The sequence below is a fragment of the Rhyacophila brunnea genome, unplaced genomic scaffold (genome assembly GCF_057557595.1).
Source record: "Rhyacophila brunnea isolate RB1 unplaced genomic scaffold, BYU_Rbru_1.0 scaffold_11, whole genome shotgun sequence".
Lineage (NCBI taxonomy): Eukaryota > Metazoa > Arthropoda > Insecta > Trichoptera > Rhyacophilidae > Rhyacophila > Rhyacophila brunnea.
In genome coordinates, this window is record NW_028232763.1 from 34544418 (window position 1) to 34568647 (window position 24230).

The window sequence follows — 24230 nt, forward strand, 5'->3', positions numbered from 1 at the left end:
TAATTATAGTACAGTACTATAATTTTGAATCCGCGAAAAATGTAAAATACTATTATTTTAAGTAAATATACCAAAAATACTATAATTTTGAAGGATTCGAGACGAAAAATGTTCCTGTACTATATTTTTTTCAGAAATACTATAATTTTTACCATTTGGTACTATAATCAACATATAAACAGATGGCAACACTGATCGGCTGTCAAACACAAACATTCTAACCTATAATTATAATTCCGCTGGGTAGAGTGTCTACCTACTCTGTCATTAATATTATTCAGTCTCTAAAATATAATAGCGATGTCTAGGTCAATATTTAACTATTTACATTCTTCGCTTGTGAGGAGATTCGTTGCGGTACCCGTCCGAAACTACGCTGTTGCAACTCCTAGCAAGCCAAAAAATTCGCGAGTGCCAATTACATGGAAAACTGCCGGCGTAACGGCTGCCATTGGCGGCTCATTAATGGCTTTTATGTTTTACGTTAAAAAAGAAAAGCAAGATGCGATCGACAGGGAGCGCAAACGTACTCTGGGAAAAATTGCCATCGGGGGTCATTTTGAACTTGTTGATAGCGAAGTAAGAATATTGTGATGTTTTTTATTTCACCGTATCAACGTTTAACTAGTACATTCAGCATGTTACTAAATAATTTGCCAATTCCAAGAATTGAGACTACTGTGCCACTTAATATTGTCAGTTCTTCAAAAGGGACAAACCGTCCTACGACTATAACAGTGGTATGGTAAAAGTTACCTCGTTTTCAATCAATCTATGCATTGGGTCGCGGGCTTGAATCCTGTATCTAGCATTCCTTTTTTCACTGTGTTTGATTTAGGGTACAGTACGTAAATGAGGAATACACCCGGGATGTAGCCCTCAACTTCTCAAGAACCTCAAAAAATAATCCAGTATTATCGGTTATTTTCAAAATATGTTTGCCGCTGTATTCCCAATAACCGAGTTCAATGATTTTGTCACTACGCCAACGAAACGCCCTGCCCTTTGCTGGCTTTTTTGAGAAGTTGAGGGCTACATCCCGTGTGTATTCCATCTAACCGTAATGAACCGAACAGTTATGTCCAACCTTTAAGGTGTCAAGAGTTTGTGTGAGGAAACTTGTACGTATGCAGTTCGCCGTACCACATTTCACTGTGAAATATTGTATCGGAAATATATGGCAGCTTATTAAAGACCGTCCAACCTCTTTGTGTCATATAGTACTGACATAAAATTCATGTCTAAATAAAACACGGTTCTTGTCGGTTGACAGGAAGCCAGCAGAAAACAAATTTTGAAAATAGCCGATATACTGGATTATTTGTTAGGTTAGGTTTTCATTCTTAAATTCATGAATATTGCCAAAATCAGCCATGAAAATTGAATAAATGTTCATATTGAATCTAATAAAATTAGAGACTTTATAGTATACTATCATCTCTTTCCGATAAGAAAGCTCACGGTGAACTGTGCCACGGTGAAATGTTTTATGTACAATTTACATGTAACCTTGAGAGTTACCTTGGTTATTTCAAAATTTTTGGCATGGCCGGACACAATCATTGTGTGAGTTATTGGTGTTATTTGAACAACAATTATACAAAACTGCGCCACAGGTGACATTTTTAGTGTTGAGTTAAGATTATGGGAATGTGGAATGAATCTGATTCCTTGGAATTATTCTGGTTTAATCAATTTTGTTCAAGAGCGTTTTTAAATACATTCACGGGCTACCAAGTGCTCACGAGTTACTGGTTAGATATCACCAATCTAAAGCAAGGACCCAATGAATTGGGTAAATGGCTAATAACCATTTCTCGTAAAACAGTATATAGGAACAGGAAATATCCTACATTACATAATTTTGGCCCATAGCTCTGCTGAAAATGATAATTCACCGTTTTATCTATTATGGTTTGGTTTAGGCTGCGTTCAATTGAATTTTAAAAACTAACCAACACCATCCGCAATTTGTATTCTTAGTTCAATGAAAATAAATAAGTATGACTGACAAAGGTTAGTGTGCACTATTTATATTGGATCTCCACAGCCTACCTCTACCCTTTGCCAATGGTAAACCTACACTGCAAGAGTTTGCTGTGTATGTTTACTTTTAGAACAGCAATAGGTAATGAATATTTTTCTGTTTACAGGGAAAGGTGCGAACGAGTGAAGAGTTTTTAGGAAAATGGCTGATCATTTATTTTGGATTTACACATTGCCCAGACATTTGTCCGGATGAACTGGAAAAAATGGCAGAAGTCGTGAATATCTTAGGTAAGACATCTCAGCTCATTTTACCATGGTAACAGTCCCAGTTTCAGAATAAATGGTATGCCTGACTTACCCAATACGGGAAAGGAAGTCTTAATTTTAGACACCGGATACACAGTAAAAATTATTTCCATATTGTGAATTTGTAGTTTTCGTTTATAATAATACCAATTTCAATGGGCTATAATAATAGTGGTACCATGCTGAGAGTAAGGTGCACAGATACCATTTCTTCTTCTTTCCGTGCGCAATAAGGTCGGGCTACTTTGCGTATTGTCCATGTTCGCTATTGTTGACAGTATTTATGTCTTCCTCGGCACCCATCCCACTCTTCTACACACTTATTACATGCAATGTAGTATTAATTATAACCAAATTTTCTTACAGAACAAAATCTAACACTAATCTAGATCATGGTTTCCCAAACTATGGGTTGCGACCCACCAGTGGGTCGCGAGCGAATATTGAGTGGGCCCTCGCCACTGTATGTATACATGAATTTAAAAAAAATAGGAAGTAATAATAGTAAATAGAAGAATAACTTTGATGACTATTTTGGGGAAGAGATGAAAAAGTTTGATTCGTTGCGTTGGATTTGTAACCCATTTTAAGACGACTTACCAACTAGTATGTCAACAAAAGCAAGTGAAGAACTCATTGATTTATCAGAAGATACACACTGAAAAATAGTTTCAATCGTAAACAGTTAACGAAATTCTGGCTCTCAGTTGCTGATAATTATTATCCTTGCCTGTTCGATGAAGCTATGAAAGTCCTCCTCCTCTTTACTACCTCATATATTATATGTGAGGTCGGATTTTCGGCTATGGTTAACATTAAAACTAAATACCGAAATAAATTGGATATATTATCAAACTCACTGCGATTAAAAGTAACTAAAGTTGAAGTTGATGCTAAAACTGTAATGAAGAAAAATAAGAAACAAATACATCCTTCCCATTGAAATAACTTTGTAAAAAAACCTTGCAGGTGTAGGGTATTTAAGTATTAATTTTTTTATTTAAGTTGTGTTTCTTATTTCAACAGTCTTTCATTTATATTGGTAACACTTATAAAAAATATTTTTTTTATTTCAATTAGAACAAATTTAATAAGACAGCATTAAGTAGTTCCACGACTCGCTACTAGGGAATCTGAGCATTACCAATATTTATGCCCTCTTTTCTCTAAGACAACTAAGAGGGGGGTCCCAAGATTGGAAATTTTTGTTAGATGGGTCGGAGCCCAGTCAACTTTGGGAACCACTGATCTAGATTATATCAATGCCATTATCAGCTGGAATGTTTTTGTAATTTTTTTTCATTTTCAGTTTCATATATTTAGGTAGGTACCATCTTCTTGAAAGTTTTCTTTGACATTTTTTATTTTAATTAAAATTGCTTTATTTTAGATAAATCAGAAAATCCCCCACCTTTGCAGCCGATATTCATATCTGTTGATCCAATGAGGGATACTCCACCGATCGTTGGAAAGTAAGTGTGTGACTAATCACTCAGTAAAGTATTTACCATTTTTCTTTAGACCACCGATTTATATGATGCAATCTTTTGAAATAACCTTATAAGCCGTGTACACATGCATGGATTTACTGCTCACAGTACATATTATTGTGCAAGTTCCAAGATTGCATGCATGGATCAAAAAAAATTCAGCAGCTTCTGAATTTTTACGTGACAGTTGGAACTTGTGTGATATCTGCGTCTGCGCAGTAGAACGATAGTGGCGAACCTGCCAGAAAAAATACGAACTATGCCAGTAAGCCCATGCACATGTACAAGCGCTATCACTTTATATTTGAATACATTTTGACGTAATAATCAGAAAAAAACAAAACAAACAGTTAGTTTATCTTATACAATAAATATTTAATTAACAGAATTGAAAACTTTAAGATATAATACAATTATATTTTTCAGATACGTTAAAGAATTTTCCCCACGGTTTTTGGGACTGACCGGTTCAATAGATCAAGTGCAGCAGGCGTGCAAAAATTATCGAGTGTATTTCAGTGCTGGGCCTCGGGATAAAGATGAGGATTATATTGTAAGTATTGCAGTGTGCACTCCGTATTATAGAAATGCTAATCAACAGTTTCCTGATACAAACTAATTACATATTGTAATGTGGTCATGATTGCGGTCTACAGTTTTGTTCATACACAACTGACTTGGAGTATGTGAGTGCCGTGACACAGTCGTACATCAGATTTTATGTGCATGTGTCATGATTGATTCGAATGTCATGGTGTATGTGTATAAACTATATTTCCATCTAGTCAACATCTTTCATGAATGCTCTGAAGAGAGGAGTGAGTCATTAGGTACTTTGTGAACGGTGTGAAAGCAGGAGTGAGTCGGGACAGTACCTAAGTAGCTCTGAAGACCGAAGCAAGTCTGAGCGTTTTCTGTGAATTTGATTGATGAGAATTGAAGACTTACGTTCAAAAAATTTACTAGTTTCCCATGAAATGGCTCAATGTAATAAATTCATTTTACTTAGTAGCTGACACTTGATGAGATCGAGCCCTTTACTATTTGCTATTTAAGTAAATCAAGTTATTCACAGCTTATAAAATAATGAAGGAACCTTTGTGTTTATTGAGTACCTTTCTTATCTCAAATATCAACGAATCGACGAATGAATCTCTGATCATAGCCTAATGTCTAATACATCACAGTTTTATAGAATATATAATATATATACTGAGAAGCATTCTCTTAAAGTTTCAATAGAAAAAAATGAATGCTAGAATAATAGATGTAAACATATTCCGTTCGTGCTCTGGGCCCAAACACACTTTGAAAAATATATCAATTTGCTAGTAGACGCTGTATTCGAAACACACGACCAACAGCTTCGTCTATTGTAGGCGTCATTAATTTATTGCCCTCTGAAAATTTTGATAATATGAACACGTCATGTACTATCCACCTCCGGTCGCATTTGAGAGGGAAATATTTTCTCCCTCTCGCTCGGTTGGTGACAATTTTGGGGGTGTAACAATCCGTATATAAAATGAGATGACATCATAATGAACTTTATTATTAATGTTAACCTTTCCATTTGTTTCAGGTGGATCACACTATAATCATGTATTTGGTTGATCCTACCGGCCGATTTGTTGATTACTACGGTCAAAACAGATCGTCATTCGAAGTTTCCACCTCAATGATCATGAACATTGCTAAATATGACAAAGCGTCCAAAACTGGGTGGCTATCTTCATAATAATATGTTCAGTGATTCTAAACTCATGGTCATTATATTTTTGTAATTCTGTTAACGTTGTCCACTAGTCTTGAAATGATCCTTAATGCTCTGCCGTTACAAATTCAGGAATGTAAAAATGCACGATACCACTACAGTTTTTGTACACTAAAATCAAACTAATCATAGTTTCTACTGTGGTGGATATTCATCGGAATGTTTTAATTTTCAAGTGCAAGCCTAGTTTATCAGTAGTAATATTTTTATAACTTTACAACATTGTGATAGTGCCCTACAAGGATTTTTTTTATAATATTATCTCAAAGAATGAATATGGTTCTATAGTGTTGTAAAATAATTGGCTTGAATAATTATGCAACAAATAAGTATTATGTATCTAAAAGCGGCCTCCAAAAACTTATCGGTACACACCTATTTAATTTGGCCTTTGTGACAAGAAAGTTTGCTCATGTAAACAATCCCAGTAAATGCAATCAATTATATACCAGCTCCTAATTTCTTTTCGTTACCGTGAAGCATCCTCCGTCATATTGCCCTTAAAATATTTACGGCTCGTCTTAGGTAAGCGCGTTCGGCAGCGCGCGCAACTCAAACGTATAACCGTAACCAAAGAAAGACTTTGTCTACGAACATTTTCACACACGGTTATACGTTTGAGTTGCGGGCGCCGCTCAACGCTCCGCCGACTTCGCCCAGTTAGACTTGCGTACATAAAATTGTATTTACAGAAAGAAACTATGGAATTTATTAAAAAACATCCTGTTATCTTTTGTTATATGTATAGAGCCCTCCAACTCACAATATTGGTTAAATTACCTATTTATATGACCCAAGCAAACACTCAAAAAATAAACTGACATGCTTATGCAATTCAGGTTTAGAATGAAATGGACGACCGGATTCCAGCTTCTATTTGGCTGACATTACTCGTTGTTCATATGCTTAAAATTTGACCTAGATTGGCTTATGGTGTCTATGGTCTTATAGATTTGAAGCAAAGATGTATTATACTGATATTATCTGAGTGTGAGATTTTAATATTTCAAATTAATTCTATAACAATGTAAAGTTCTGCGATTTAGGTTACGTAATGCATTTACATTATTTTTTAAATGACTTCAGTGTGGTATAGTTAAACAGCTGTTACTCGTAATTTACGAATTTTAGCACTAAGATATTGTTATGTCTAAGAATACCAATTATTTATTTTCGAAACTGTTAAAAATTTTAACATCTTTACGGTTAGAATTAGTTATAGATAATATAGACTAAAAATTGTAAAAAATAAAATAACTCATTAAAACAAAACGTTGTTTACTTTAATATAATTCATCTAACCCCAAAGATGTTGACAAAAATCTTCATTACTATATAGATTTCAGTAGCGAAGGCCGGAGGTAGGCTGTTAAGATCCGCCATAAATAGTTCATATTAAACTTTGTTAGTCGTTAGTATTTGTTTTTATTAAACAAAGACTGCAATTTACAGATGGTGTTGGTTAGTTTTTAAAAATCAATTAAACCCTGCCTAAACCAAACCATACTAGTTTTGGTATACATACTTTGGGCGATACAACAAAATTGTGCACACTTTTTCATTCATATTTATTTGTTTTCGTTGGATTAAGATGTATATTAAACACGTTGGTTCATTTTTTTTAAATTTATTAAGCCCTGCCTAAACCAAACTATAATAGATAAAAAATATTATTCTATCTATAGAATATTCAAAGTTATGAATGATTTAATTGCATAATTTTAGATATTTTATAGATAGACAAGTATTTTTTGACTATTATCTGTTATGGTATGGTTCTCGCAGGGTTTAATTGAATTTCAAAAGTTAATCAACACCATCTGTAAATTATAGTATTATTACAATGAAAACAAATACATATGACTGACAGAGTTTAATGTGCACTATTTATGGCGGATCTTAACAGCCCACCTCCACTCTTCGCCACTGATAGATATACCATCATAATCATCCGGTGTTCGAATTTAGAACTAAGCTCATCGCTGTGGATCGATAGACAGTCTAAATATATAAAAGTACTCATGGACTCATGTTGAAATCAGTTGGTCATTTCGCAATGCAAATTCATTTGTGATGCATTTCATACTATTCCCACTGGCGACTGTCAATAACTGCAGGCATTTTAGTGGCTTCACACAAGAGATCTTCACGTTGACAGTATGATAACAAAAATATGGAAATCCAAACCAACCCGCCCCACACATACTAGTCTTAATCTGGCTTATCACAAGGCCCTACATTTGGTGTGAAGCATCAGCAGTTGTTTACGCCTGGGAATGTATCAGGAGCAGATAACCAAGTCTTGGGTTGTCGCCACGCTTTCAAGTGAGCTTTGACTGAGTTTAATGAAAGACATAATTTATTAATTGGGTGGGAGAGATAACACTATAAACACCCGTACACTGGATCGAGATACACAACGTGTTGATTAATACAAATATGTGAATTTTACCCAGTTAGTAGAATTTAAACCTGTGATCCACTGGTTGTAACAGCAGTGTAGTATTAGGTGGGTAAGGGTATTATGTACCCTTACCCAACTAATACTACACTGCAGTTACAACCAGTGGATCACAGGTTATTTTACTTTATTTACTTACTTATTAAGCTTATTAATTTATTTACTTATTAAGCCCATAGACGATGCTATCACTTAACAAAAACACAATGTAATCTGACGGGTGCACAGGCAGTTTATCTCCATGAAAATTTGCTTACGAAATTTTTCATGATCAGTTTCCAGATGTAAAACACCCACACCCTCGCCATTCTACCTTCCTAGGGCTTTTTATCAAAAAGGCATTAGGGACCTTATAAAAAATTTTGTTATTCGTGGGGTTGTATTATTAACGTCTCAAAAGTATGTTGGCGTCAGCCGTGACAAAGATTTAACGAAACCAATAAAATTCTTTTTCAAATTACTCTCTTAAGACTGTTTTGACTTAGCAAAGTTCATATTATGCTTTGGAAAATGTGAAGTACTGTAGGGGTTAAAAAGGGAGTAAACGAAATATTTGAAAAACATTTTGAAATCCTTATATTTAGCGTCAAATAAAACAAAATCTTATGCATGGTACTATCACGGACTCTCTTCTTCGAACTCATTGATTGTCAGCTGGGCGGGCTGGACAATACCAGAGACGGGCACCCGTCGTATCCTCAGAAGATTTCGCTGGATCTGATACAATTTTTCTTGCGACACAAAATGAGTGTTGGTAACAATGGCGCCGGGCGTATCGCCGTCGGAAGACAATTGATGTTGAGCGGTAAGTGTCGCGACATTCAGAGCGTTCGCTGTCGTTATGCTAAGCTCACCGTTAGCATTTTCGACCGCAACCACATTCAGAGTGTTTGAAGTCAGCGTCAGAGTGTTAGCAACGTTGATAACTTGACCGGAAGATATCACTCGGTCAGGTGTTATATCACCGTTGTCGTTAGGGTCCATTTCGCAGTCAGTGGTGTCTATTTTTTCTTCTTTGGGAATTTCCATGGGTGTCGGAATGGGTATTAACGTGATGGGTTGTAGTGCGATTGCATTGTGAGACTTTGACATGTGTTTTTTGAGGTAACTTGACGTAGCGCAGCCTTTGTTGCAGATTCCACATATATATGGCCTTTCACCTGAAACAAAATTGTAAAATAAATTGGAGAATTTATCGCAAGATTGGGGTGCGTCACGAAAACCATAACTAATATTTATTTGGTTTTGAGTATGAGTAACAAACACCTATTACTGCTATGATGTTTTTCAAAATCCTAGCGAGAAATGGTTAATAAAAAATTGGTATTATTTTAACACCCTACTTTTCTTCTGAGCAAACATGTTGGCCGCGGGGCTAAAGCGTCGCGGGTCCCAGGTTCGAATTCTTGGTCTGACAAGTACACATTGTTTTTCAATTTGTGTATGAGTCGGAGTATGGACCTAATAGGTTAAGCAAGTCGCTGACATGCATTTCTTGTAAAAAAAAATCTGTTAATACAAACCTCCACTCTGTAGAGGCCCATATGATCCTATTAGGATCGGACATGGTCGAAGAAGAAGAGACTTTTCTTATTGATTGTGCGAGAATGGATTATTATTTGAACACCGAGTGTGTGGGAGGACTAATAACAACTTGCAGTAGGTTGAATTGAATAGAGGATTGCCCAATTGCCTGAAAACTTGCCAATTGAGGGTAGATGAATCTACATTCCCTGTTTACACATACGCCGTTTTTCTGTCGCAAAGAGTGGAGGTAGATTGTGGAAATCTAAAATAAATATGTAGTGCTAACTAAATTTTCGTCAGTCATACAGTAAAACCTCGTTAGTAAGAAAACTGATAATTCGAAATTTTCCCGAAAAAAAAGTCCCTTGAACATTATTTTCATATAAAACCATACCTTTAATTAAAATTTTGTAATTCGAAATGATTTCAGAGTCCCTGGCATACAAAAATTTTAAATAAATTGTAATAAAGTACACTATTTCATGAGCCAGTCATTGAAAATTGTGACAGACTTTTCTTAAAAAATCAAAAATTACTTATTTTAAGAAGGTAATAAAAATAATCCTGACATTTTATGACCCAATTCGGTAGGCACATCTATGATCGGAAACAAATTGAATGAAAAACAAAATTTTAATATTTTTCCTTCATACATTTCATAAATTTGAATTTTTTTTTGATTTTCGGTCCCATGGAATTCGTATTAACGAGGTTTTACTGTACTTATTTATTTTCATTGAGAATACAAATTGCAGTTGGTATCAGTTAGTTTTTAAATACACTACAATTATTGATATTAGATAAAAAATATTCTTCCATCTATAAAATATCTAAATAATGCCAGTAAATATTGTCACCGTACAGGCCAATTGGCGTAACCCTCACTTTTCACCGAAGTGGCATTTTGATGGCAATGGACTTATTGCATACTCTTACACAAACTGCCAAATATCATAAATCCCAAAAAAATATTTCATATCAAAATAATTCAAGACTATTTTTTTAGCCATTTGTAACTTGACAAAAAATATTCCAGCCAAATGCTGTAACCCTCTAAACGCAAGCCACTGGTGTGTCAATAAAAGAAAATTCTCAATTTGTAATAAAATAATATAAGTAAATCCAATGCACACAGTTTTTTTCACTTCCTGAACATTTTGATATTTGAGAGTTACGCCAATTGGCCTGTACAGTGACGTTATGTAACTATATAATTTTTGATATTTTATAGATACATAGAAGAATATGTTTATGGTTTGGTTCGCCTGCGATGGCCTGTATACATAAAGTGTGAAGATGCTGTTTGGCGAAGCCACGGTTGTGAAAAATGATAGATATTTAATATTTTATAATGAATTTGCATATAATTATAATTACTAATAGTATAAAATAATAACATATAGATTTAGATACTTACCGGTATGTATCCGGGTGTGCTGGTGTAGTTGACCAGGTGTGGTGAACCTTTTGTGGCAGACGGAGCAGACAAAAGGTTTCTCACCGGTGTGGGTCCGCATGTGAGTCGTCATATCGTGGCGTGCAAATCTGAAATTTGATTTTAAAGCAATACTAAAATTCCACTATTCTACAAAATGTTTCCTACAAATCATGAAGATGAGGATCTCTGCCTCTGCAATTATGTTTCATGTCAGATCATCGCAAATTATCAATATGTATGTGATACCTAATACAGTACAACCTCGATATAATGGACTAACGTTTTATATATATAGTATATTTTAATAACTTGTAGCTTTGAGTTTGTGCGTGTGAGTTGAGCGAGTGCAGATTCGTTATATCGTGATCTTTTTTTAAAACTGGAAATTGTGGAAAGGTGAAATTATCTACCAAATAAAATTTTTAATGTGGATGAGACGGGAATCTATTTGAAACGAATGCCAACACGTACTTTATTTCCATAGAGAAGACTGCTTTTGGATTTAAAGCATCCAAGGATCGTCTAACTCTTCTCTTAACTCATTGAAGAAACTGATGGGAGGTGATAGAGATGCCATACGGGTTTGGTGGAAACAATTTAATATTATAAAAGCTATCAGAAACATCGACGAAGCGTGGAATGAAGTCACCCAGTCGTTTATGAAGGGTGTTTGGAAAAGGTTATTCAGTGAAATTGTTGAAGTTCACTGCAATTATGAAAATGATATTCAAAATATCATCGAAGATCTTATAGCCATATCCGGAGGCATCGAAGGTGTTGATGTAGATGATATTCAGACTTTGTTAAAATCACACGGCGAACTGTTAACTAATGAAGAGCTGCAGGAAATGGACTGCCATACGTCCCTAGAAAATTACGTCTCCGAACCTGTTCCCGTGCGAAAGTTAAGTGTTAAAACCATTCAAAAGGCCCTTTTTCTTCACAATCAATGCATGGAGTTGTTAGAAGAGAACAATGAAGATTATGAGCGAGTGAGTGCTGTAAAACGTGGCTGTAATGCATTACTTGACAGTATGTAATCACAAGTAAGGGTAGCGCGACCATGTTCAGAACGTATCCTCCGCGATGAACGGAGGGTTACCTGTAAAATATATAAATTGCCATGCTGATAAAAGGAAGACGAAATTAGTGATAATATATTCATACCTTTTGTCGCATATTTTGCAGAAATACGGCTTCTCGCCCGTATGAATTCGAGTGTGTGTCGTAAGAGCCGATGAACTCGAAAATTTCTTTACACAATATTCACAACTGTATGGCTTTTCTCCTGAAATTATAAGCACGACAGTCTCAGGATTGTAACCATTGAAGACAACACATACATACATAAATGCAGATATTTTATATTCTATTCTATCTTCCTTAGGCAGAGAGCAAATAGAAAATGAGGTGTACAATTTGCTTGACTCTGGCGGGGAGCTTTCGTGGCAGTCAAAGCACACAATATGAAACTACCCACCCCACTCTGTAGTTATAGGGCCTGTATACGTGCATGGATTTACTGTGTATATTTTAAACTATCCGATAATAACTGTTTACATGTAAAAGTGCTGACTGTCTTTCTAATTTCATTCGATGTTGTCATTATGTGGCGCTATTTGACAGGTTTGTAGATAATCGGTAAACGTCAAAATAAATTTCTGTGTGGAGTAGTTTATATTTGTTCCGGCATGTTCTCCATTATCGTTCTATTGCGCATGCTCTTCCGCCATGCAAGTACCAATTATTGCATGATAATTCAGAAGCTTCTGAACTTTTTTGATCCATCCATGTGATCTTGCAACATGCAGGATGAGGCCTGTTTACACGTGCATTTTCTTGTTATGACAGCGATAATACGCACTGTCGGCAGTAAATCCATACACGTGTAAACGGGGTAATTAAGTCGCAAGATCATCAATAGAGAAGTTATTTTTTCAAATGTGTGCCTTTAATTATCTTGGAAAGTAGATTGATGGCATAGTTTTTTGTAACTGACCACGAAGAATCGATGGTGAAGATTTTTAGATCGATATAACTAATAAAAAATATAGTTTTCGGCAAAACATGACTGGCAACTGGCGAGATTGTACGTCCTTTCCCTGTTATTCATCAATATTTTTCAGACAGATGTTGGGTAATTTAAAGTTTTGGGAAAGAATAATTTTGATACAGAGAGTGACTTACTCGTGTGTGTACGCATGTGCAATGATAGGTTGGAGGACTGGACGAAGGCATTTCCACAAACGGAGCATATGTAAGGCTTTTCACCGGTATGCGTTCGTACGTGTGTCGTCAATGTGGACTCGTGTTTAAATCTGCCAATAAAATATTATGTTTATATAGCATAGCTAAAAAGTAATTGTAGGCATTATTTTACTTATTAATGGACATAGTAACTGAAAAATAAAAATGCCCTCATAAACAATTCTGCACATACAAATTTCATTATTTTGTAACATAGATAATAATGTGGTTGAAAATTTAACTCTACCTACATTGCAATAAGAGTGCATATTGCAAATTCGTATTCATGTCTTTACAACATTGTCGTATTAGTCTGTTAACATGTCAAGTACAATACTATTGTATGCGATTACATGTCAATTGTACGTATTACATTTCACCGTAGCATAGTTAGCGGTGAGCTTTATCGGAAAGAGATGAAAAAAATACGCATTGTCCGTGGAGCATTTTCATAGCCGATTTTGGCAAAATTCATGAATTCAAGAATGCAAACCTAACCTAACCTAACAAATAAACCAGTATATCGGTTATTTTCAAAATTTGTTTGCCGCTGGCTTCCTGTAAACCGAGTTTTATTTAGACGTGAATTTTATCTCTGTACTATACGACCCAAAGAGGTTGGACGGTCTTTAATATATCGAGGGTATACTGACAGAAAGCATTAAGTCAATAAAACAAGTTCTGAGATGATCGCAAAAAGGACTTAATTTTTTTTTTCAAAGCGTTCTCCCACGTAGATTTTTTTATGATTTAAAAACATTTTTTCTACATTATAAAGACTAACCTTTATGGCAAACACAATATACGACATGTTACAAGTCCTGTATTTTGTATACGCAGAACGCATTAGGTCATTATCATGCTTTCTATCAGAATAAAAAAATAACAATATGATTTAATAATGTTTCTATTTTCTCACCATTATATCCTATGCTTTTGTGCGTTTTATCAGGACGTAGAGCGTAAAATTGTATACATTTTGGCATTTAAAACAGAAAAACAGCAAAAACTGAGTTAATGCGTTCTGTCAGTATACCCTCGATATGACCATATATTTCTGATACATTTCTCGGTGAAGTGTGATACTGCGAACTGTTTCCAACAAATTTCCGGACACGATTGTATGTATATTGCAGTGGCGAAGAGTGGAGGTAGACTGTGTAGATGCAACATAAATAGGGCACATTAAACTTTTTCAGTCATACGAATTTGATTTCATTAAACCAATACTACAAATTGCAGATGCTTAGCAGTGCTGGTTAGTTTTTTAAATTCAATTAAACCCTGGGGAAACTAAGCCATAATAGATAATAGTCAAAAAATATTCGTCTATCTATAAAATATCTAATATTATAGCATGAAATCATACAAACATCATTTTGGATATTTTTATCTACATATTATTATGGTTTGGATTAGGCAGGGCTTAATGAATTTAAAAAAAACTGACCAACGCCATCTGTAATGTAATTCAACGAAAATAAATAAGTATGACTGAAAAATTGTGCACTATTTTTGTCAGATCCCCCTAGTATAAAGTTTTAGTTCAATGAAAACAAATATGTATAACTGCCAAAGTTTAGTGAGCACTATTCAGTCTACCCTGACCCTTCGTCACTGCTATACTGTGACACAGAAAGGATTATTAAACTGATTTTTGTCTCATTTCATCATCCGCGTGGGGCGGAGGTGTCGTGCGCTTTACGAAATATCCAAAACAATTGATTTTTGAACAATTCACACATATAAGCAGGAAAAAATTACAAATTTGATAAATGTATCCCAATACTTTGAGGAATAATTTATATTTTCAGTATGATTCGCTGTGATCCAGTAAATGGCAACGTAGCGTAATAATTACTTGAGTTGTGGGGACTTACGTTTTATCGCAGGTTTTACACGCATAAGGTTTGCTGTCGCTGTGTGTCTTCATGTGGGAGTTAAGGAGGCGCGAATCGATGAAGCCCTTCCCGCATTTGCTACAGATCCATGGTTTTTCTCCAGTGTGCGTGCGCTCATGGATTCGTAAGGAGTGACGATCGTAGTAACTACAAATTCAATTCATCATTTTCATTAGAATGAAAATAATATTATGTACTTATAATATATTATTGTATCCAATATCAGTTTGCGCGGTTTCAGGTATTTTCTCAGAATTTCTCAATTAACTAAGCTAAGTAATCGTTTAATCATACTTACGACTTTCCGCAAATACTACAGACATGTTTCTTCTCCCTGGTCTCTCCCGTGTGTTTTCTGAAGTGCCTGGTGAGGGAACCCATTTCGGGGAAGCCTTTGTGGCACACCCGGCACTTGTGAGGCTTATCTGACAGGTGGATTCGAACGTGTCTTTTCAATTGGAGAGAGCCTGTTGATATCACAAATAATTATTAATATTAACCAAACTGCAAAATCTCTTTGAATCAAATATGGTGACCAGTTACAAGATAATAGATTTCTACTTATTATCATAATCACCGGTAATTTGTAAATTTAAGCCATCGTATAGTGGATATCTCTCCTAAATTTATTTATGATGTAATGCAGAAAATCAATAATAAGCATTATATTATAATCGTGTATGCTGTTTCCAACATAAATAAATAAACCTTCCTGCAAAAATTATTCAATAATACTGAATATTTCTCTTCAATCATCATGTAACAAAACCCCAACAATTACTCCTTCTGGAAAGGTATGAAGCCTTAAAATAAACTTCATACATTAAAGAAACATGTATGAATTTGCTGGAATATATTTCTTTTTGACACATTACTAAATATGAAAATAAACATTCAAACAAACCTATAAACTTTCATCATTATGGGTCATTTTGAAAGTGTTTTCACATTTTTCTGTATGGTTTTCTGGTAATTTATCTAGTATAGACTTTTTTCAAACTATATATTTACTAGTGGAGGCTTGTCCGCCAGGCCACCTTCAGCCCAACACTCGGTCGGCCTCCCGGTAGGAGACTTCATCCCCACTACAGAATCCCTTGCCTTTACTGCATGCGCAAAATGACAATATGCACTAATAATGACAATAACTGTTTACACGTAAAAGTGCTGACTGTCTCTTCAATCTCATTCTTCAAGAGTAAGCGAGGCGCGATGTTGTCATTTTTGGTACTATTCGACACGACGTATTGAAAATCGGTTAACGTCAAAATGAGTAGTTGGTTTTTTTACCGGCAGGTTCACCATTATTGTTCTACTGCGCAGGCGCAGATCTTATTTGCGCATTAAAATTCAGAACCTTCCAAACTTGTTTGATTCATGCACGCAATCTTGCCAACTGCAGGATAATACATGTTTCCCCATACATTTTCTTACTGTGCACAGTAAATCTATGCATGTGTAAACGGGGTATGATGTAATATTTCTCTTCCATCATCTCGAGTATGCCATACCAGATTTTTAATCTTCGAGACCTTAATCGTGGTGCAGTGCGTAAGGCGCTGGCTTTCTATTCGGGAGCTCTGGGTTCGATTCCCGATGAGGTCAAAATATATTTACATAATCTAATATGTAAATTCCTCAAGGCTGGGAGTTTTGCCACTGTAATTGGGCTTCACGGCCTGTGGTGGTGTTTAACAAATTTAAATAAAAAAAAGAATACTCACTGTGGAACTCTTTCTTGCAGTGGTTGCATTTGATCATTCCCTGGCCAACTAGATGAATGGAGGAGTGGATTCTGAGGTCTCCCTCGGAACTAAAGGTTAGGTGGCATTGTTCGCAGGGCACTCGATCCCCGTCTTTCTCATCCAGGCTCTCTTTGCTCTTGTCTAAATCTTTGGCATGCTTGCGAGCGTGTCTAGTCAGATCGCCGGATTCATTGAAACCCTATCGACATATTTAAAAACAGTGTCAGCTGAATGTACAAACAAGTCAATTTTAAATAAGGAAGTCTTTAATGCACCCCTAACAAATGCAATTCTGAAAACCACCGGCTGCCACTGATATGTAGTATGGTATTAATTTGTTTGAAAACCTACCTTTCTGCAAATATTGCAATGGAACGGTTTCACTGTTAGATGGATTCTTTCGTGCCTTGTCAGTTTACGTTGATCTATAAGAAAAAATGGATATTACATAAACGCGTGGCAATAATTATTGACCTACCAACAGTAGCGGAGGTAGGCTGTTAAGATCCGACATAAATCAATAAACTTTGTCAGTCAAACGAATTTGTTTCCATTGAACTAAGACTTCAATGTGTATATAATGTTTGTTAGTTTTTAAAATCCAATTAAACTCTGCCCGAATCGAAGCCATAATAGATAATGGTTAAAAAATATTCATTTATCTATAAAATATCTACAATTATGCCATTAAACCATACAAAATTTTAAATATTTTATAGATAGAAGAATATTTTTACTGATTATGGTTTGGTCAGGCAGAGCTTAATGAAAATTAAAAAAACAAACCAACACAATCTGTAATATGTATTCTTAATTTAATAAAAACAAATAAGTATGACTGATGTGTGCATTATTTTTGTCGGATCGCCCATAGTATACCTAAACTATTATGGTTTAGTTTAGGCAGGATTTAATTGAATTTTAAAAACTAACGAGCACCATCTGCAAATTGTATTCGTAGTATAATGAAAACAAATAAGTATGACTGACAAAGTTTATTGTACACTATTTATGTTGAATCTTAACAGCCTACCTCCACCCCTCGCCACTGCTTACCAACCTAGGAAGTGTGTAAATATATGGTGATACTATATTATCTTACCAACGAAACCTTTTCCACACGAACTGCATTGAAATTTATGACTTTCGACTTCAATCTTTGGCGTCAGAAACTCAGAATCCAGAGGACTAAAACTGAAAAAGAAAAATATGTATTTTTAAAAGTAAACGGCGATAGATAAGATTGAAAACAAAGGTATATAATATTATAATATATATTGGTTGAAAATAATAATTACCGGCCGTCATAACTGACTGCATTATCGATTTCGTATTTTCTTTTCACCACATCTTTGTATTTCCTAGATAGGTTTGCCAATGTTCTCAGTGGTCTACTTCTTTGGTTCGATGAGCTATTTATATCTAGAGATCTGGAAGAATCTGCAAAATTACAAGAAATTGGAGACCTGGTGTAACAAATGATTAGTGAACAATAAGACAAAAATTTCAAGTCTTGTATTATGTTAGCCATTATATTCGTATATCGCTCTTAATTACAACTCGAAAAAATTACTAGTTGTCTTCGTAGGGTCAATGATTTTGTCAGTTTAATTAGTTTTGTACAGTTAATTAAGTCAGTTTAGGTATGTCAAAACTTTGATCAATCATGACTCAAAACTACTAATTCCTAGTTGTAGCACTATGAAACTGAGCCATCAATATTATTGGTGAGAAACGAAAAAATCTCAATACATATTCTCTACTTATATAATGTTGAATCTATTATAAAAACAACTGTTTAGAAAGGATGGTAACATTCACATAATATTTAATATAATTGATGCTGCATTACATACAAAGTATAATTATATAGCAAAATAGGAAAACGACTTGTTGCTTTCACCTTAAAGATAATCCTGCCATCATTACTACATGACCAAATATTGTAAAATCGTGAATGCAAATTTGCAAAATACACCCTTATTGCTATGTAGGTACAATTTGTTTCTCAACTAAATACATTGAGACTAACAATTTCAACAAGACGGGCGGCCATGATGCAATTAGAGTATTGCGAGCACATTTGTTTTTCAAGCTGAAGAACTTTACAGTTAATAGGTCGCAGTCTATATGGATCTGTGTTAAGTATGAAAGAATGATTTTTTTAAGAGACAAGTCGAGGGGGTTCGTTATATTATCAATGGATAACATAGAATATAAAATTTTCCACCAATTACAGTGAGGTATAATATTATAAATTAAATGAAGATATCTGTATAGGGCATAGGCAATAAATGTAACTCACATTTCCTACGTTTCCCGCGTCGAACTTCTTTTCTGAGTCTTCCTGCAGGGTTGATTGTCACAGCGGGATTATTGATGATGGATAGTTTTTTTATGTTCGATTTGGATGAGTTCTTTCTGGAGGAATTTTGAAACATCTTTCTAGTAGAGGCACAGTCGGTGGTTACATTCGAGATAACGGGTGACGAGGAACGGTGGAAGTCATCGTCCAGAAATTCCTCATAGTCTGGAGGTTCCTCTTTGTTTTCAAACGAGTTTGCCTGATCGGTGTTGTCTTGTTTTGAACCATCGGGTGAATCAGTTCTGTGAAAAGGTATCTAATGTAAAACTCTATTATAAATCTAATAGTAATTGAAGAGTAAATTCTTCCAAATACTTAATAATTGTAAAATGATTATTCAGAAACATCAGACGATGCCTGGCATGTAATTGAAGACAGTGTTTTACAAGCTGCTAATGCACATTGAAATATAACTCTACATATACATTTTACAATTTCACCCGTAAAACTAGATAATTTAAAATACTTCTATATCTAATTTATTCTTTATGGCATATTTTTTACCTTTGATACAAATTCTAAATTCAATACTTGAAGACAATGAAGACAGATGGTTCTAGTTATTTTTTAACATTATAATGTCTTTAGTATATTTTTTGTAGAAAGTAAATGTTAAATAATCACCTAGTATGGAGCCTTTGCCTCTGATATATATGGTACATTTATTTAGATTTTGATTGTATGTGGACTTAAATAGACACCTTACATTACATCCACCGTTAACTGCTCATTATCGCGGATAAGATTAACATCCGATGTTCTCAAATACTTTTACCTTAAATGAAATTTTGTAAAGATGGTCACCTTTCATTAGCGGTTTCAATAGACGGTTCTTGTTTCATTCCCTGGAGGTGTCCTTGCGTGACCAAACACCGCAGCATTGACTCTGAGCGTTCGCACAGCTGCTTGAAGGCAAAGCACTTGCCCACTAGTTCGCTGCATTCTCCACACACACTCTCGGGCAGTCCGTCTCCGAAAGATAACTGCAATTTAAATACAGTACACTCTCAGTAATCCCTGCTCGATTATCCGACAACTACTATAATCCGCCGTTATTTTTACTAGTTGAAAGCACAAAATCAAGCTCTATAATTCACCGGTATTCGATTGTCAAATTCAGCAGTCCGCCGCATACAAGTATACAATGCAGATGAGACGGGTTTATTTAGGAAACTTGTAATTCGAAAGAATTCTCCTTCGAATGTAATGTATCAGGGAAGAAAGTGCCCAAGGACCACGCTCCAATGCAACCGGGACACACAAAATGAAGCTTTTAGTCATAGGGAAAGCCAGGAATCCTAAGCCACTCAAAAATATCTGCCTTACTGAACAACTGGTTGTGTCAAGTGATTTACTGTTTAGTCTTTAGTTAATAAACTTTGTTTATAAATATGTATAATTTAGTAAATACTTGATTTATATGCTAGTACAAATTTCTGAAAGAAACTATTTTTACGAAATACCTGTTTTAATTTTAACATATTTTGTATGTATGTACTAAAATCCGCCGCTTTCACTGATTGGACACTAGTCTGGTTTTTGGGGTGGCGGATTACTGAGAGAGTGTTGTTCTCATTAATTTTCTTCTTGTTTTCGAGAGCTGCATAGTAATCGTATGAAATAAAACTACAATAGAACCTTGATTATCCGGACTAATTGAGGATGAAGATAATCAAAAAAATAATTTAAAAAACTAAAGAATTAGGACTACAACAGAAATAACATGTAAGGCTTCCTTTCCTCTATTTATAGTACAAATTCTTTGGTTTTTACGCAATTGACTTTCTCACATGCAGTTGTAAATGAGTTTACGTGTTGTATTATTGGCTTCTTATCTACTCATTGTGACGAATTGTCTTTTTGTGACAAGCAAATTGGCAAATAAATCTCATAGAGACCGAAAAGTTTAACATGAGGCCTGGCAGCGGCGCTCGTATTGTTTTCGATTTTGAAGTATTGTGAGAGTGTTGCCAGGATTGAAAGATATTATAATTTAAATTATTATTAGATATTATTATTAATTAGCTTATTTGATGGCACCGTAGAAGTTGATTTGTTTTTTATTAACTATATAATGTTTGTGGACGTATTAAATAGGCTAAATTTATAATTGTATAAATTATCATATTTCATTAATATTTACACATGCTGTCTTTTTATTGTTATTTGTAATTAAGATATTTTTATACATTTGTATTTATTATGTATTATGGCGCATTGGCCAATAGTTGTAATGCCGTAATACTCTTTTTATAAATAAATAAAATAAATAAATAAATTTCCCACTTCCTTAAATAGGTATATATTTTCGCAAATTTCAAATACAATGATTTATACATTTTTCCCAATAACTTATATAGCAACATTAAAATTTCAAGCGTGTAGCGTTGTAGCTGTCATTGCGGCAACTCTTTCGATAAAGTTGTTGAAGAGCCGAATGAGCTTATTTTATAACACGTCTAAATGACTGATACCGCCCACTTATAAGAAACGTCAATGCGTTCAAGGTGAGAGGAATGAATACTGAAACGCGAGAGGAGGGGATTCGAGTTCTTCAAGCCACCGCACATCAACTTAAACTTTTTGCACTCTAGTAAAGTGAGAAGTTCTCATCCAATGAACCTGCAATACGAAGTCACTTGTATCTAGCCTGATCAATAGACCAGAGGTCCTTTTCTTTGCATCGCTTTCATAATATGTTTAAGCTCGATATACAGAAGGTTTTCTTCAACATTTTTGAAAACATTTTACTTCCGGAATAAACCTTTTTAATAACAATTGCTGAAGATTATATGCTAGAGCCAACCCACCGATTTAGCTAGAATGATAATAACGAACCTGTACTGCTGCAAACGATGTCAGCATTTCGGCTATTGTTTCTACTTCCCATGTTTCAAATAGAGGGTGCATGTCTGATTTCTCACACAGGCAAATACGGCATACCTTCGCAATTTGGCTCGTGTCTACTGATATGTATTTATCAAACTCGAGAGGTAGATTGAGCTCAATTTCCTCCGCAGGTATGGACGTAGCATCACCGTTCGGTCCGATAGCGCTTGCTGTTCCGACCACCAGAATTCGATCGAGTCTGGTTCCATTTATAGTTCCTACAACGGCTGACTGTAATGATTCACCGAGAGCAGCATCCAGCTCGTTCTCATCAGCTTGCAAAATAATATCACCCATTATATTATTTTTCAAACTGATAAAACCAAGTTATTGGTCATTGGTTGTCAAACAACAAACCACAACCACTTTCGTGAAATACAAGATGGAGTTTTGACAGCAACTCAAAATGTTACTAGTAAATAAATCGCATCAATATGAGATTAGTGCTACAAGAACTAATAATATTTTTGATAATAATACTTAAACATTAGGGTAATTATATTATAATTTCTAATTTTTTACACCAGAAAACTTTTATTTCTATAAAAACTATATATTTACTATACAATAACATTTCAATATGTTTATTTAATGTTGGATAGGTATATTAAATACTTTTGAAAAACTAGGTAAGTAAGGTGAATTGGGGTTAGTGTAACTTTGGGGTAAGTGTAGCTACTAAGATATCTCAGTATCTTCTACAAATTGGATGATGCCATCTATGGAAAGGTGATAGCAAAGTCACTGATTTATAAAAATAATCAGAAATTGTGTCGATACCATGTTTTTTGAGGAGACTACATGGATTATTCTCCAGCCGACATTTTGAAGTTGACGAGTGAGATAGTAGCTGTTACTGAACTATTTTTTAAAACACGGAAATCTGCACAGTGTGGTTGTAAAATTTGGTGAGTATATGTGTTTTGATACCCTGCTTCACGTGTTGTTATCGTTTTACTTATTGATAAGCATTTTAAAGCTTTAATCGAGTAGAAACACTTTCCCCAGAAAAGTAAACGCGTGGGGTAAGTGCACCTTTGTTTTGTGTCACACTTCCCTTATATAGTTTCTATGAATTTGCATAGACATTATTTTAACTAGTGATGGGACACGATGCATTATTTATATCGATCGAAAAAATGTTCGTAATTCAGGGCTCGAAATTGACCGGAGCGCCGTTCCGGTTCGTGAAATCGGTTAATCGGGAATTATCGCTCCGCCTCGTGGAAAAATAATTTGACCGTCTGATTAATTTATATGTAATTTGATAATTACGAGTAATGTTAATATCTTCAAGAAATTGTCGAGCGCTCCGGTTCGTTAACTTTTCCATTTCGAGCGCTGTCGTAATTAAAATAAAATGTTTATAATTTTATTAATATAGTTTTATGTTAGCTAAGTAGGTACTCGGATGAGTGCATGTGTTTCAATTTAATACATAAGTTTTTAAAATAAGTGCTTATCTAACATGTGATAATAAATTAATGTGCATTTTTTCCACATGTAAATATAAACGAAAGACAGATAAAGAAGCTTACAAAAAAACAGATGAATGTATAAAAAACAATCTATTAACAGGATATGAAGCTGCGAGAAAATACGAGATCCACGATCTACAATAAAATTATTTTTCATGTTTACGAAAGAAGAGAAGACAGTTTTAGCAGAAGTACAATATTACCTAAAGAGATTGAAACATCTTTGGCAGAACATTTTCATACGTTGAAAAAGCATGTCTCACAAAAAAAGTAGTCCTTGAATTAATTGGACAGTATAAAAGAAAATAATATTAACACACCGTTTAAAAACGAAGTACCCGGTTACAATTGGTTTAGGTATAGGTTTAATAAAAAAATAAGTTATCATTTAAATATGATGGTTACTTCAACCCTGACAGCTAAAATTATAAAACATGGAACATGTTTGCCCACTGATTCTCTGAATGCTGGTTGTCCAAATTCAAAGGAAAATAAAATAAATTGCGTGGCGCGGGTCACACGCCATTCCCGAAGCGCCGGACTGAAGCCACTCCGGTCCGCGCTGCGCTACTTCGTGAATTTATTATTTTGTTTTCGTTACCGCTGCCTGTGCGATGTTT

At 34.8% G+C, this 24230-nt stretch overlaps 2 protein-coding genes across 2 annotated transcripts; one reads left to right on the forward strand and one right to left on the reverse strand.

Moving 5' to 3' along the window:
- Positions 1 to 207: 207 nt before the first annotated feature.
- Positions 208 to 6822, forward strand: Scox (Synthesis of cytochrome c oxidase). Its single transcript, XM_085960348.1, has 5 exons — positions 208 to 579; positions 2154 to 2277; positions 3686 to 3767; positions 4212 to 4338; positions 5368 to 6822. Exons 1-5 carry the CDS (start codon positions 301 to 303, stop codon positions 5521 to 5523), a joined length of 768 nt encoding a protein of 255 aa, XP_085816474.1. The 5' UTR covers positions 208 to 300; the 3' UTR covers positions 5524 to 6822.
- Positions 6823 to 8579: 1757 nt separating this feature from the next.
- On the reverse strand, positions 8580 to 22516 carry LOC147078660 (uncharacterized). Its single transcript, XM_085960325.1, has 13 exons — positions 22082 to 22516; positions 20048 to 20226; positions 19184 to 19485; positions 18177 to 18318; positions 17981 to 18072; positions 17230 to 17303; positions 16858 to 17077; positions 15432 to 15600; positions 15113 to 15280; positions 13173 to 13303; positions 12153 to 12273; positions 10965 to 11092; positions 8580 to 9180 (listed from the first exon to the last, which is right to left on the reverse strand). Exons 1-13 carry the CDS (start codon positions 22427 to 22429, stop codon positions 8639 to 8641), a joined length of 2616 nt encoding a protein of 871 aa, XP_085816451.1. The 5' UTR covers positions 22430 to 22516; the 3' UTR covers positions 8580 to 8638.
- Positions 22517 to 24230: the final 1714 nt, after the last annotated feature.

Bases quoted from the DNA above. Each gene is read 5' to 3' on its own strand.
- Scox (XM_085960348.1), top strand. From the start codon at position 301: ATGTCTAGGTCAATATTTAACTATTTACATTCTTCGCTTGTGAGGAGA. The intron at 580-2,153 runs GTAAGAATATTG...TTCTGTTTACAG, and splicing joins TTGAACTTGTTGATAGCGAA to GGAAAGGTGCGAACGAGTGA. The intron at 3,768-4,211 runs GTAAGTGTGTGA...TATATTTTTCAG, and splicing joins ACTCCACCGATCGTTGGAAA to ATACGTTAAAGAATTTTCCC.
- LOC147078660 (XM_085960325.1), bottom strand. From the start codon at position 22,429: ATGGGTGATATTATTTTGCAAGCTGATGAGAACGAGCTGGATGCTGCT. The intron at 13,304-15,112 runs GTAAGTCCCCAC...TTTTATTGGCAG, and splicing joins TGTAAAACCTGCGATAAAAC to ATTTAAACACGAGTCCACAT. The intron at 12,274-13,172 runs GTAAGTCACTCT...TTATAATTTCAG, and splicing joins GCACATGCGTACACACACGA to GAGAAAAGCCATACAGTTGT.